General features: G+C 37.9%; 1 protein-coding gene across 3 annotated transcripts in view; it reads right to left on the bottom strand.

The window, feature by feature from the left end:
- Positions 1–14876, bottom strand: part of LOC108980829 (DNA polymerase I-like) — a 32158-nt gene that overhangs the window by 3341 nt on the left and 13941 nt on the right. For 2 of the 3 annotated variants that reach the window (XM_035692264.1, XM_035692263.1), the window contains exons 7-13: positions 9778–9831; positions 7581–7708; positions 7429–7497; positions 5981–6066; positions 5262–5371; positions 1881–1931; positions 1012–1070 (exon numbers count right to left, since the gene is read on the bottom strand). In XM_035692264.1, coding sequence (XP_035548157.1) covers positions 1012–1070; positions 1881–1931; positions 5262–5371; positions 5981–6066; positions 7429–7497; positions 7581–7708; positions 9778–9831 — 557 coding nt within the window. The remainder of the gene's footprint in view (positions 1–1011; positions 1071–1880; positions 1932–5261; positions 5372–5980; positions 6067–7428; positions 7498–7580; positions 7709–9777; positions 9832–14876) is intronic. The other variant, XM_035692265.1, reaches the window with a different exon arrangement.

Here is a 14876-nt window from a genome sequence, read left to right as displayed (position 1 = left end):
ACAAGGAGTTTCCCGGAAGTGCATCTTGGGTAATTAAATAAATGTAAAACCTTTGACGAAAGAGAGTAGGATCTACATAATCCCTATTTCATTGCTACATATCTTTCATAAAGAATGGAGAATTTCTCTTCTGCACAAGAATAAGGCCTCCCTTCTCCCTCGTTACCAATATTATCAACACTGATTCTAACATCCCTTCTCTATTCCCTGCAGCCCCCTCCCTTCCTTGTCCTAGGCGGATGATAAGCTCCTGTCCCCCATTCAACCAAAATTAAAAAGAAATCAGCTATTTTCTCTTATTATCCTTAACCCATCATCAGTAGCAAATTGTGTCTCGGACTATTGAAAACAAAAGTTTGAGATATAATGAAGTAAAAGTGGATCAGGGTGTAGTTACCTATCTGATGTGTAACTTTTGACTACATCCGAATCAGATCTAGCACTCTCCTGAACATGTTATAATATTCTGGATCTGGTTCACAGTATATAGAAGACTTTTGTGTCAAAACTCATATACACTCAGGTTTTAAGATTTTCCGTTAGGGTTGGTTATGAAATTTCAAGAGATCAATCTTTAACATTGACACACCGACTAGGGAAAATATACTATTTTGTTCCATAGGTAGGATTTAAATTTGCTCAAAATATTAACAACGTCTTCAAGTCATTAATCATGATTATCCATCTTGAGCCTGGATCAAAATGGATCCCATTACAAGAGATTGTTAAATTATAAATTAAATGATTAAATTCACCTCTTCCTATAAATTAAATTTTTTTGAACAAATGGTGATTTTCAAGGGGAAATCTAGAGCATGAGGTGGAGGGTTAACCTTAAAATTGGGTTCTCTGGGTCCAAAACGAATTAGATCAATCAAGGTTTTTGTTTTATTAGTTTGATCAATCAAGCTATGCAAGCCAATATCCATACATCTCACCTCCCAAAATTTACATATGAATTATATACAAAAGAAGCATGGCATCCATGTGAAAGTCGTTAATTGTTACTACCTTTCTGATACGTCCCTCTTCAACTTGATTGATGCATTTTAACAAATTTTCTAATGTGCCTGCCATTAAGAACCAAGGATATCTTACCAATCAACATCAAGAAAGTAACTTAAAAGGGAACAAGTAAGAACATACTGAAAAATCAAACAACATGGACTATGATGCTCAATGAGCTTGAACATGGACGTAAATTATACAATTAAGAGGATGACTCCTATTTCTGACAAAAGCTTACTTGAATTGAACAACCCATCATTTAGGTTGGAAAATTATATGAAAGGTTGATATAATTTGAAAGGCAAGGAAAAAGCCTCCAAGCATAAGTGTACTACTTTATGCTCGCATATATTTCACTTATAGTGTTCTCATGCTGCCATTGGCACATCCTTCATTTCCTAGAATCTCATGAAGAAGAGCCTCTGTTTTTCCTTGATTTGACATCTATTTTCTTTGCTAATAATTTTTTGACGGACTACTGCCCTAGTTTTTTTTTTATAGGTGACTACTACCCTAGTAGTTGCGGGGGAATTGAGACCCTAGGGGCCTGGTCCCTAAGGACCAGGGGTGGTACTATTTGGCCCAAGGGCCATTGCTTGATTTGACTTATGGTTGAGGAAGGAGGTATACATTTTGTTCATGCAGGAACCATGCATTGGATAATTCATCAATGCCTATCATCAGTCCATCTTTCAAGGCTTTAAAATAATAATCTAAAAAAAACTAAAAACATGCTAAGTCAGCATCAACTTTTGCAAATTATAAAGCAGACAATAAGTCAACTATTTCATCCCATCATGATATAATGCATACAACTAGGCACACTGTTTTACATTTTCTAAACTAAATATAAGGATGAGATATCACCACACCGTATTTAGTTATCAGTTGCACTGCATGAACACTTCCAATTCCTTCAACTCCTGCATTTATAAGATAAAGATGCATGAAGCACCAAATTTTCACTCTCATCTAACATCAGAAAGAAGACAATAAATAAAAGAATATTTTTTACAATTTATAAAATGCTTTCTTACCAAGGATTCTAGTAATCTCCTTTCTCTCAGCTCATTTAGTTTTTTTTTTAGTAAGTAAAAGAAAAACTTTATTGCTAGTAAAAGGCATAGCCCAAGTACACAGGAGTTCTCTCAGCTCATTTAGTTAAGGTGCCAGATGGAGAAACGTTTGGATAATTGCTTCTTAAAAAATAAAACAAGATGTTTCAAATTTAGAAAAAGCACAACCTTCAAAGATATAGTTGGAAGTGCATCACGATTAGGGTACGTTTGGGTAGTGAGAATACTTTAGAAGTGTTGAGAATGTTTGTGAATAGTTATGAGTAGAGATTGAAGTGAGTTTGTGGGTCCCATTGAGAATATTTTAAGTTGTTTGAATGTATGAAATATGTTGAGTTGTTGACTTTTGGATAGGTAGTTGAAAAATGTGTGGGTCCCATAAATATTATAGTGATTTTATTTTTAGTAATAAATATTATACTGATTTTATTATAGTGATTTTATAATAGTGATAAATATTATAATGATTTTATTTTATTTTTATATATAATAGTGATAAATATTTTAATGATTTTATTTATATATATATAATAGTGATAAATATTATAGTGAATTTTTTTTTCTTTCCTCACTCTCTCTCTCCTCTCACCCCACGCCCGAAATGGGTTTTGAGCTCAGCCCTGCACCGCCGTGCATTGCCCCTTCTCACCGTCACCACCGAAGACTCCCCTTCACGCCGGCGACTCCCCCCAGCCACCACCGATCTCCCCCACGCACAGCGTTACGTCCCCTGCGGTAACCCAACCGAAATGGGTAAAACCCATCTCTCCACTTGCGCCGCCGTACGCGGCCACCCAGCCACCGCACCTCCACCACCTCATACCGGCGGCCACCTCTCGCAAACCCAGCCACCACAAACCTCCATCTCCCTCTCCATCGCACACACGCAAATTACCCTCTCCCTCTCTCTCTCCGTCGACCACCTCTGGCTATTTTTGGGAAAAAATGTGTGCGAAGGGTGCGAAGAGAGAGAGAAGTCTGTTCGCCATACGAAGAGAGAGGGAGGGAGAGAGAAGTCTGTGCGAAGAGAGAGGGAGGGAGGGAGAAGTCTCTGGGCAGAAGTGTGCGAAGGGCATTTGGATGTTCAACACTTTTCATCCGTACAAAGTCATCTGAGAAGTGTTGAGAGTATCTGACCATCCAAACTCAGCCTAAATACAGGAAAAAGGAAGCATGATTGCATGAGCCCTTTCAAAACCACCACTTAAAAGGAATACAAAAGCAAATTTTGTTAGACACAGAAATTGACAATCTATTTGAATAACCTGGTATCAAAGTTATTTCTTGTTTTATTTCTCCTCCAGATAACAGTGGTGAAAATGGTCCTATTTTTTCCCATATTTTCTAACAAGTATCTGATGCAATTCCTCCAACAAAGGTTTTACACTCTCCAACAGCAAGGAAAAAAGGTTCCTTCAATATAATATCATTATGGAATATACTTATAAAAAAATATTCATTATAGAACATGAAATTTTACTTGATCAAGACAAAGTCAAATCAGATTCAATGTTTCAACCAATTTCACAGTACCGGGATTTAAAACCACTTTCATGGGTTCTTCTTTATTCAACACTATGGTGGATTTAATATAAAGAAAATTGGTGGAACCCACACCAATGAGCACTAGCTTAGAAGGCAACTCCTTTCCCTACAGGTACACAGTGGAGGGTAAGATTAACAGTTCAAAACCCAAAAGGCTCATGTAACTTACTAATCAGAAAAATTCTACATGCTCTCTAGACTTATTTAATGCCAAAATAAATAAATAGATCTTAAGAAATATACACAAATCTACATTATTTGCAATATATAGTAGTGGCAAGATAGCAGAATTTTAATATTTAAACTTTTAGCTTTCTACGCATCTCCCCCAGCCTTCTCTCTCCCACGTGTGTTTCTTGCTAAGAATCTCTGAGAATTTGAAACTTTTTTTTTACTTCCTTTCTTAAAAGAATTTGCAGTGGCTGATGTGCAGTTATTTTCTCATGGTTTGGAACATTATATTTTATAGGGATTTTCATGATTGGGAATTAGACATGGTTACTGAATTTTTCAGCTTATTACATTCCTCGGGAACTTCTAGGGTTCAACATGATAGTTTGAAGTGGAGGTCTAAGGATCATAAGTTATGTACTGTTAAGGCGTATTACAACCTTTTGATCACGTATGACCTTACTCCATTCCCTTGGAAGAACATCTGGAGATCTCGTGTGCCTTCCAAAGTTGCTTTCTTTGTTTGGAACGCCGCACTAGGGAAGATTTTGACTATCGACAACTTGAGGAAAAGAGGATGTGTGGTGATGGATTGGTGTTACATGTGCAAAAAGAATGGAGAATCGGTTGATCATCTCTTACTACACTGTGAGGTAACAAGGGTGTTGTGGGATGAGATCTTTCGGAGGGTTGATGTCGCATGGGTAATGCCTTCGAGGGTGGTGGAATTGATGGGCTGTTGGAGGAATTTGCAGGGTTGTCGTCAAGTGGCAGCAGTATGGAAGATGATTCCGCTGTGTATCATGTGGTGCACTTGGATGGAAAGGAATGCGCGATGTTTTGAAGACAAGGAACATACAGTGGTGGAGCTGAAGAATTTCTTTTTTAATACTTTATTGCTTTGGTTTTCTGCTATTGTTTTAGTTGGGGACAATATCCAAGACTTCTTGTCTTTAGTTCATCGCTCTTAGAATGTATTTTTTAGGAGTTTTGTGGTATACTACCTGTGTACATGGCTTTGGCCTTTTTCATTAATAAAATTTATCTCTTACATATCAAAAAAAAAAAAAAAAAGATAAACTTGAACCTGACTGACCCACCCCATTGCCCTGTTCACCATTTTAATTTTACTTTTGTTTGTATTTAGGCACTAAAAATCCTTCTTTACATCTCATTTTAAAAAATATGTTTTTTAAAATGTGAGCATGTCCAAAACACAAAATGTGAGCATAGCTGTATAAGGCAGCAGAAAGCACGATTGAACCCACAACTATATTTTAGTCACCAACTATATTTTTTTCTTGTACTATGCACAGAATATCCATCTGCCGCATCCCAGCTGCATACCAATAACTATTGGTATGTGGCGCATATCATATACTAGGTTCGCAAGAAATTGCTAAGTTACCAAGTAGAAGGGCTGCTCTGATATTAATTTTACAAAGAGAATCACAAAGTAACCTGGAATGTTATCAGACTTGTCGCCCATAAGTGAAATCACATCAACAAATTGAGAAGGCTTCAAAGCACCATATTTTTCAGCAAAGTCCTCCACTCCAAACGAAACCATCCTGAGAACGCAAACCATGCAAGTAATGTCCCAAACTTGAATAATATAATTAGGAGAATTAAATTGTAGTGGGCAGCAGAAGACACAATGAAACCCACAGAAAAATGTAAAACCGAAAATGAAAATGAAGTCTCACACTTGTCAGTAACTTCCATTCTCTGTGGTTATTCTTCGGTTCTTTTTTGCCCATATTTATGTATTCAATGTGATTTCAAAAAAAAAAAATTAAAGAACTTACATTTTAAATTTCTATGAATTTGAAAAAGCTAATTCATAAAATAGATAATTAGATTTTAAAACCGTTTAGATGGTCTAAACTTAATATTAAGTTCAACATTTTGTTCTAAATAACAAAGAGTGCCAAAATTCAGTGCATATCCTCAGTCTTTACATCTAGCTTACATTACCAAGTATGCATATGATTATTGTTGCCAGCTTCTAAACAACATAACTCATACCTTTTTTTTATAAGTCATACCAATTATAGAACTTCAAGATCAAAAACAACATCAACATCAAATGCCACGTATCTTAAAGGACCATAAGAAGAAAAAAAAGTATTGACTAGAATAGCGCTGCAAAGAAGTGGAAATACAAATATGAAACTTACTCAATGCCACGAGGAGCAATCCGTAGTAGACGTAGTGAAGGAGAAAGGATCTGAAAGAAGTCTTTGTCCGGGGACACAACTCGTACCTGTCATGAAATGTGAGTAAGAGCAACTAGACATGTGATTTCTTTTAGGTAAATGAATTTAATACACCATATTTTTGTTTATTACTTCCGAATGTTACATTCCCCATCACAACCTTATCATTCAAGAATAATCATTACCTTTGCAAAACACTTTTAGCTAATAGGATGTTATATCGCATGGCTAAAATGTCAAATACTTTTTTTATTTTTAAGAATGCAATTACATTGCCAACTTGCATAGCAGATGGCTCCAATGAAGTAAAATTTCAAAAGGTAAAATAAATCACTACATACATGATGTTTGTGTGTGTGTGTGTGTGTGTATTTATGTCAATTTTGGGGCAACCCATGCACACAAGTATACGAGAGACCACACCTACTAACTTATCAATGTCCTAAATTCTCCATTGATCCACCTTTTACTGTTATCAGGGCCACCTTCTACATTACATTTTTAATGATCGTATCCATTTTCAGTATTTTGCTGTCATTTTAGCTTCCCTGTGAGCTTTCTGCTCCAAGTTGAAACAACACTTATTTTCTCCTGCGTATTGATAGGTTTTCATTGCACGTCTGGAACATCTCAGCAATTTCTCAGCACCAAAACCTCAATTAATATCACCACCAACTTTTAATAGAAAGCTCCTTTCCCTATTATATTTTTCTGGTGTCCCCACTATCATAGAAAGAATAAATCAAGGGATATCGGCTGAATGCTATTAGTAGATCTCCATGTATTATACACTATCATAGTAGTTGACCAATAACTAAAGCTCAAATTTACCCTAATTGAATAATAATTCATTTTGCCTAATTGAAGTATCCAAACTAACAAACAGGATGCTCACGTGTGACAACCATGCAGGCAATCCAAGCAATGCAAACTTTGCTTCAACAAAAGACGCGCTTCTGGATTAAAAGTAAAGTGAAGAAACCACTTCCCAACAAGCAATGGCCAACCATGCTAGCACAAAAGTTGTCACGTGTTAGTAGGCTAACGCGCAGCCGTTTAGGAGATAGATATAAACATTAATGATTATTGATAAGTTCCAATAAAAAGTAAGCAGAAAAAGGAAAACAAAAAAATCAGTCCTGGAATTTTTATGTTGTAATACAGGATTTTAACGTCCAAAGCTTTGGACTTGCAAGTTGCAACACAGTTACCATCAAAGTATCTGATTTGGCTTCTTGCAGGTGGATACCCAAACGAAAATCAAACTGGTAATTTGAATTTTGGTCCAAGGAAATTTCTCTCAATAAATTATAAATCTCCAACGCATCAAACCAATCACTACTGTAAAAATATTGGTCATGAATCAAGGACATTATTCCATGTTTCTCAATATAGCCTCAGAATATCACCTTGTACCCGGCATCAACACTCCTTGCTGCCAACGTTCCAATCACATCATCAGCTTCTACACCTGGTACCTGCCATCAAGTAAACTCATGGTCAATAACCACGTCTTACCAGGGTTAAGTAGCCATATATATCTGCAAGACACAGTTACTACCTCAATGACCTTTATGGACATAGCCTTGATGGATGCTTTCAAGTATTGAAGTCCCTGAACAATAGTATCAGGGGTAGGAGGGCGATTGCTCTTGTAGGCAGGATATAAAGTGTGACGAAAATTCAGACCTTAAAAAAATGAAAAGAAGAGTGAACATTAAGCACATTAAATATGAAAGGTTAGTTCTAGAGGAGCTAAGGTATATAGATGTATTGTCTAGGCAATACATGGTTAGAAATAATTGAAAATCTATCACTGGATAAACAAATTTTTTTTTTTTTGACATGTCTATTACTGGATAAAACATGAAAGCAATAGAAAGAAAAATGAAGGGAGCAATATATACAAACAGAGAAACAAGGGTCATATCAATTTAACCAAAATCTAGTTCCCTCAAAAGAGCAGAACGGGAGAGAAAAAGGACTCTTGAAGCCAATCCCATGAGTTGGGATATAGTGCCTCATTTTCACTACAGAAACTTGATAGAACAATGGGTATAAAACCACTAACTCATTATATTGTTCAAGAAATATACCGAAATGAAACTGTTGTCTTGAAACTCGATATAGTAACAAGAAGGTTTTAAGTATCATGAGTAACAAGAAGGTTTTAAGTATCAGAGTTTGTCAAAACATACAGACACCACAAATACATAAGAATTTATCATCGGCACTTGGACACATGGGCACATGGTGCACGTGCAAATCTTTGTCTAGGTGTCAGGCCAATCCCATTCCAAGATTTAAAGGTATATGGACCCTAATCACTAGTTAACCAGTGACAGACACGTATTTTAGTATGTAGATTTATAAATGTTAAAGATGCCAGAAAAACTGAAAATCATGTGGTTAACTACAAAATATGTGAATATTATAAATTGTTTAAAAGTTACTGAAGGTTGAAGGGGCCATGTACAACAGTGCACAAACGAATTTCACCCTATCAGGTTGGCTGAGGGCTCAATGGCAGACTTTAATCAATGTAAAATAAGTCAAACTTCTGATCACATACTCGCTGACACCACTTGAAACTGAAGCGCTGATAGAAGGTTTCACCTAGAAACCAGTTTCAAAGTTTAAAATAAAATTCTTATACTGTAATCCACAATAATCGCATGATGGTCACCCAAATTTTCAACTCAATTCTGTTCTTTTTTACTCATTACTGATAAGTAACACCTATTTTATTAAATGCATAGCAGGGCACAACTCAAGTATACAAAAAGTATACAGAAGGATCACCCAACTAATGTGAAAAAATAAAAAATAAAAAGGAAAAATACTTGAACTCTAATAGGTTGGAGAATTGGAAGCTGTTATGAGCACTGACCAGCCATCCAAGCATAGAGAATGTTGAAGACTTTGGCTTTTAACTCTGTTACTGTCATCTCATGTTGTTCAAAAGTTTGAGCATTGCGTTTTTGCCAAATGAAGGACATTGGGACAGTTCTCCAAATGTCCAAATTTTTGCTACTCCAACAAGGATTCCACCAACAATCCAACAGCTCCACCGTCCTATGGGGCATAACCAACTCAATCTCAAAAGTGCTGAATATCACTACCCATAAGTCCCTAGCCAACTCACAATCTAGAAGAACGTGATTAATGTTTTTCACATTTTGCTTGCACATAAAATGCCACTTGACTACTACAATATGACTCTCTCATTTCCCAGCACAAACATCTAAACAATAAAAAAGTTACCCTCAAAGGCGCCCTGTTTCTCCAAAAATACTTCCAGGAAAATGAATAGCCAGCTTGAGAAATAAGCACATTGAAATGGGACTTGACCTCAGGAGTTCATTCTCCAACGTATTTGATCATAACTGCCTCTTCTCTACCTAAAAGAATACAACCAGTAGTAGGACAAAGAGGATGACTCCATCTCCCAATCATGAGCTGAGCCAATAAACGTGACGCTCTATTGAGGCACATTATCATAGATCTACAAGGATACTACAACCAAAGCCTCCTCATGACGGAATAATTGAAACAACTCAGGTAGCTTGTCCTCGAGGGCAGAGCCCTGCACCACACCATACAAAATCTTATTCTACAAGTGTCCTCACCGTCTCCTGATTTTTTCTTCACAACCCAACCCCAAAAGGCACATTGGCCTCATTTGAACACCATCCTTTTTCAATTCAATCATGCAAGTAATAATTTTATAGAAATAAAAAATAAAAATAAAAACATACCTTTCCCCTTAATACTTTCTTTGGAAGGTTTATAATAATGACCAAATGGAATTCCTGAAAAAAAAACGTTTGTTTTATCAAAATTTTGCTTGAACAAACTGCTTAAGATACTAAAGTTCCTGACAACCCAAATTATTGCCACTGCTTGGGGAAAAGGTGCAGAAGACTAAACAGCCAATGTTCAAAACCTTTAACCTGAGATACGACCTGGATATTAACAAATTTTTTATTTTTTTGATAAGTAAACAATTATATTGATATGAATAGGCATAGCCCAAGTACACAAGATGGTATACAAAAGGTCACACCTATTTAGAGAGAAGCAATAGAAACAAGAAAATCATGAAAATCAAACCCACGAAAATCTACAGCTGTGGCCCAAAGAAAAAGAGTGCTAAAACACCCATGTGAATCTTCATTTGCATTTAGAAGATTAAGTCCATTCATTGGTGGCATTGAAAGAGATCATATTCACAAGAATGTACTTATCCGGCACATCTGAACATAAGATTACATTTACCATCCTAGCTTTTTATCGATCTCAAGCATAAAAAGCTAATAACAATTACAAAGAATGTTTTATTTCCCATCAGTTACTGGGTTTTAATGGAAAAGTAGATTTCTATAGTTCTAAAGGGAAAAAAAGCTCCGGGACCGGATGGATTTACTATGGCTTTTTTTCAGACCTGTTGGGAGGTGGTAAGGGAGGATGTCATGCAGGTTTTTCAGGAATTTTACAGTTTGGGGAGATTTGAAAAGAGCTTGAATGCTACTTTTATTGCACTAGTCCCTAAAAAGGCGGGTGCATTAGAGGTATAAGATTTTAGGCCTATCAGTTTAGTGGGCAGCATATACAAAATACTTTCCAAAGTCCTTGCTAATAGGATGAGCAAGGTTATGGATAAAATTATCTCCACGACTCAAAATGCCTTCGTCAGAGGGAGACAAATCTTGGACTCAGTCCTTATAGTAAATGAGTGTTTGGATAGCAGAATCAAGTCGGGAGAACCAGGCATCTTATGCAAATTAGATATGGAGAAGGCCTATGATCATGTTAACTGGGATTTCTTGCTCTATATGTTGAATAGATGTGGGTTTGGGGAAAGATGGAGGATGTGGATGAAGCATTGCGTGTCAACGGCCCGTTTCTCGATATTGGTAAATGGTGACCCTGTGGGCTTCTTCAATAGTTCGAGGGGCCTAAGACAAGGGGATCCATTATCACCCCTTTTATTTGTTCTCATTATGGAGGTTCTAAGTAGAATGGTGTCGGCTGCGATAGATGGAGGATTTTTTTCAGGATTTTCAGTGGGAGATAATGATCATGGGTCCATCAGTATTTCCCACCTTTTGTTTGCGGATGACACATTGCTGTTTTGTGAGGCAAATGTAGGACATGTTCAAGCTTTGAAGGCTATCTTACTTTGTTTCAAAGCGGTATCCGGGTTGAAGATTAACCTTGCGAAGACGGAGATGGTTGCGGTGGGGGAGGTAAGCAACATTAGGGGGTTGGCGAACATTCTGGGATGTGTGGTTTCTTTGTTGCCATTGAGGTATCTCGGTCTTCCGTTGGGGGCTCCTTTTAAGGCTAAAACAATTTGGGAGGAGGTGGTGGAGAAAATAGAGCGTAGGTTGGCTGGGTGGAAAAGATTATATTTAAACAAAAGAGGGCATATCACTCTTATCAAGAGTACTCTATCTAATCTCCCCCACATACTTTTTGTCTTTGTTTCCTCTCCCCATCAGCATTGCAAATAGAATAGAGAAACTTCATCGCAACTTCTTGTGGGGTGGAATAGGAGATGAGTTTAAATTTCACTTAGTAGGGTGGGATAAGGTGTGTACCCCTTTGAGAGATGGAGGATTGGGTGTTCGTAATATGAGGGATTTTAATAAGGCTCTATTGGGTAAATGGTTGTGGCGTTACAATAATGAGAGGAAAGCTTTATGGAAAGGGGTGATAGACATGAAGTATGGAAGTACTCGGGGGTGGTGGTGTTCTAGAGAGGGGAGGGGGGCATATGGTGTGGGGTTATGGAAGTTCATACGGAAAGGTTGGTGTTCCTTCGTTCGTCATACTCGGCTATGTTTGGGGAATGGCAATTGGATTAGCTTTTGGCATGATGTGTGGATGGGAGACATGGCGTTGAAGGAGGCTTATCCCCCTATATTCAGAATTACTCGGGACAAAGTTGCTATGGTGGCTGACTTGAGGGTTATTTCTAATGGCATGCAAGAATGGAACATTAGCTGTGATACCCCCATATGATATGGATAAGGCTAGATGGTGTATGGGATCCCACATTGCTTGGAAAGGAGAAGTTCTTGCTCTTTATAAGGTTCCAATGGGGCTCCAATTGCATCATTGACTAGTCCTTTTGGAGTATAGGCCATGTGGTTTGGGCCTTCCATTGGGGCGTTACAAATGGTATCAGAGCCTATCCCAACCAGAAATGTGGGACTTGAGCCGTGCCACCTGCAATGGACAGGCCCGACGAGGACGTCGGGAGTTTAAGGGGGGTAGATTGTGATACCCCCATATGATATGGATAAGGGTAGGTGGTGTATGGGATCCCACATTGGTGGTGTTCTAGAGAGGGGAGGGGGGCATATGGTGTGGGGTTATGGAAGTTCATACGGAAAGGTTGGTGTTCCTTCGTTCGTCATACTCGGCTATGTTTGGGGAATGGCAATTGGATTAGCTTTTGGCATGATGTGTGGATGGGAGACATGGCGTTGAAGGAGGCTTATCCCCCTATATTCAGAATTACTCGGGACAAAGTTGCTATGGTGGCTGACTTGAGGGTTATTTCTAATGGCATGCAAGAATGGAACATTAGCTGTGATACCCCCATATGATATGGATAAGGCTAGATGGTGTATGGGATCCCACATTGCTTGGAAAGGAGAAGTTCTTGCTCTTTATAAGGTTCCAATGGGGCTCCAATTGCATCATTGACTAGTCCTTTTGGAGTATAGGCCATGTGGTTTGGGCCTTCCATTGGGGCGTTACAAATGGTATCAGAACCTATCCCAACCAGAAATGTGGGACTTGAGCCGTGCCACCTGCAATGGACAGGCCCGACGAGGACGTCGGGAGTTTAAGGGGGGTAGATTGTGATACCCCCATATGATATGGATAAGGGTAGGTGGTGTATGGGATCCCACATTGCTTGGAAATGAGAAGTTCTTGCTCTTTATAAGGTTCCAATGGAGCTCCAATTGCATCATTGACTAGTCCTTTTCGAGTATAGGCCATGTGGTTTGGGCCTTCCATTGGGGCGTTACATTAGCCTTACTTGTGATACACATGATTGGGAAGTGGCAGAGCTGGTGAAGTTTCTTAACTTGCTGTATACTGCTGATATTGCTGTCACAAATGAAGATGAGATGGTATGGAGACCTTCTAGGAAAGGGATTTTTTCTGTACGCTCCTACTATGAATCAACTACCATTCAACAGAGGCAGAATTTTCCTTGGAAGAACATTTGGAGGAGTAAGGCACCTACTAAGGTGGCTTTCTTTGTCTGGACAACAGCCTTAGGGAAGATTCTGACTATTGATAATCTTAGAAGACGTGGTTTAATTATCACATATTGGTGTTGTATGTGTAGAAATAGTGGCGAATCGGTGGACCATCTACTCTTACATTGTGAGTTTGTAAGAGAAATTTGGAATTATTTCTTTAGTAAAATGGGAATTGCATGGGTAATGCCGGAAAGAGTGGTGGAACTACTAGCAAGTTGGAGAGGGATTACTGGGACACCAGAGATAGCAGCAGTGTGGAAGATGGCTCCTTTATGTATTTTTTGGTGCATTTGGAGTGAAAGAAATGATAGGCTTTTTGAGGATCATGAACGTTCCTTAGAAGAGTTTAGAAATTTTATGTGGAAGACTTTATTTATGTGGGCCAATGCTTTAGATATGCATGGTCTCAGCTTCCATGACTTGTAACTGTTTTTAGTTCCTAAATAGGTGTATTCACATGTATACTTCTAGTGTACCTGGGCTATGCCTACTCTTTGATAAATAAAATATCTTATTACTTATCAAAAAAAAAAAAATGAGAAAAAACAGAAGAAGAGTCAACAAAAGACAGAAGAAGCAAGAGTAGTCCTATTCAATAATTATGAATGCTTTTCATCATTTGAATACAAAATTACACATCAGCTTTAGTGGAAGTGTTAATGCCATGAGACCCTATGCTACACTATCAAATTTTGAAAATATAATTCTTATCCCAAAATAGTTTCCAGCCAACTCCAAGCAGAATTTTCTGAAGTTCTAAAACCTTCAGATGACACTGAAAAGGAAATGCTGAAACACACACCTACAAAATTTGCATGTTTAAAAAAGAAAAAAAATGTGCAGCTACAATTTAGCAATTAAAATGATTATCCATGCATCAAAGATGAAAAGCCACCAATTATGAAGCTATGATGACTTTCATTCTCTCTTCAGTTATCACATTACTCATCTCAATGTCCTAAATAGACCTTTCTTAAAAGGGAATAACTTCTCACCGGATTATCCTATAAGTGTAGAACAACGGAAACCAATAGATGAAAGCCACGTAAGGGCTACATCTTCAAACCTGGTGCGCCGCGCTGCAGGGAAACCCACTCTGTCGAGACACCCCCCTCTCCCCACCCCCCTCTCTCTCTCTCTCTCACACCAAACCCCAACCTCTCATGTTGCGCAACAGTGTGCAGAGCTTCAGTGTTCTGTCTTCGTTTCTCCATAATCATCGCCCTCTTCTAATGTACTTTATCTGCAAAATTTCATCCCATTTTCCAACCAAAACATAGGAAGTAGAAAAATGCGACCATTTTGGTGTTTGGTTGGTTTTCAAGAGTGAAACTCAGCTTCAAGTCCGATAAGGCAAATAACAAGACTTCTGGGAAAATGGGATAAAATTTTGGTTGGAGCTTGGTTTGATAATTTGGAGTGTAAAGGAACGGTGAAGTTTTGCTAAATGACAACTCTTCTTTACTTTTAGAGTTTCTGAAGATCAAATAAACCATTGCCGATTTTTACTCTTCATATTTATTTTTTAGGATGTTGTTTTAACAGGTAAATTATACACTTGCCTAATTATC

The sequence above is a fragment of the Juglans regia genome, chromosome 7, assembly GCF_001411555.2.
Source record: "Juglans regia cultivar Chandler chromosome 7, Walnut 2.0, whole genome shotgun sequence".
In the NCBI taxonomy this organism is placed as follows: Eukaryota; Viridiplantae; Streptophyta; class Magnoliopsida; order Fagales; family Juglandaceae; genus Juglans; species Juglans regia.
This window is presented reverse-complemented; position numbering and strand designations above follow the sequence as displayed.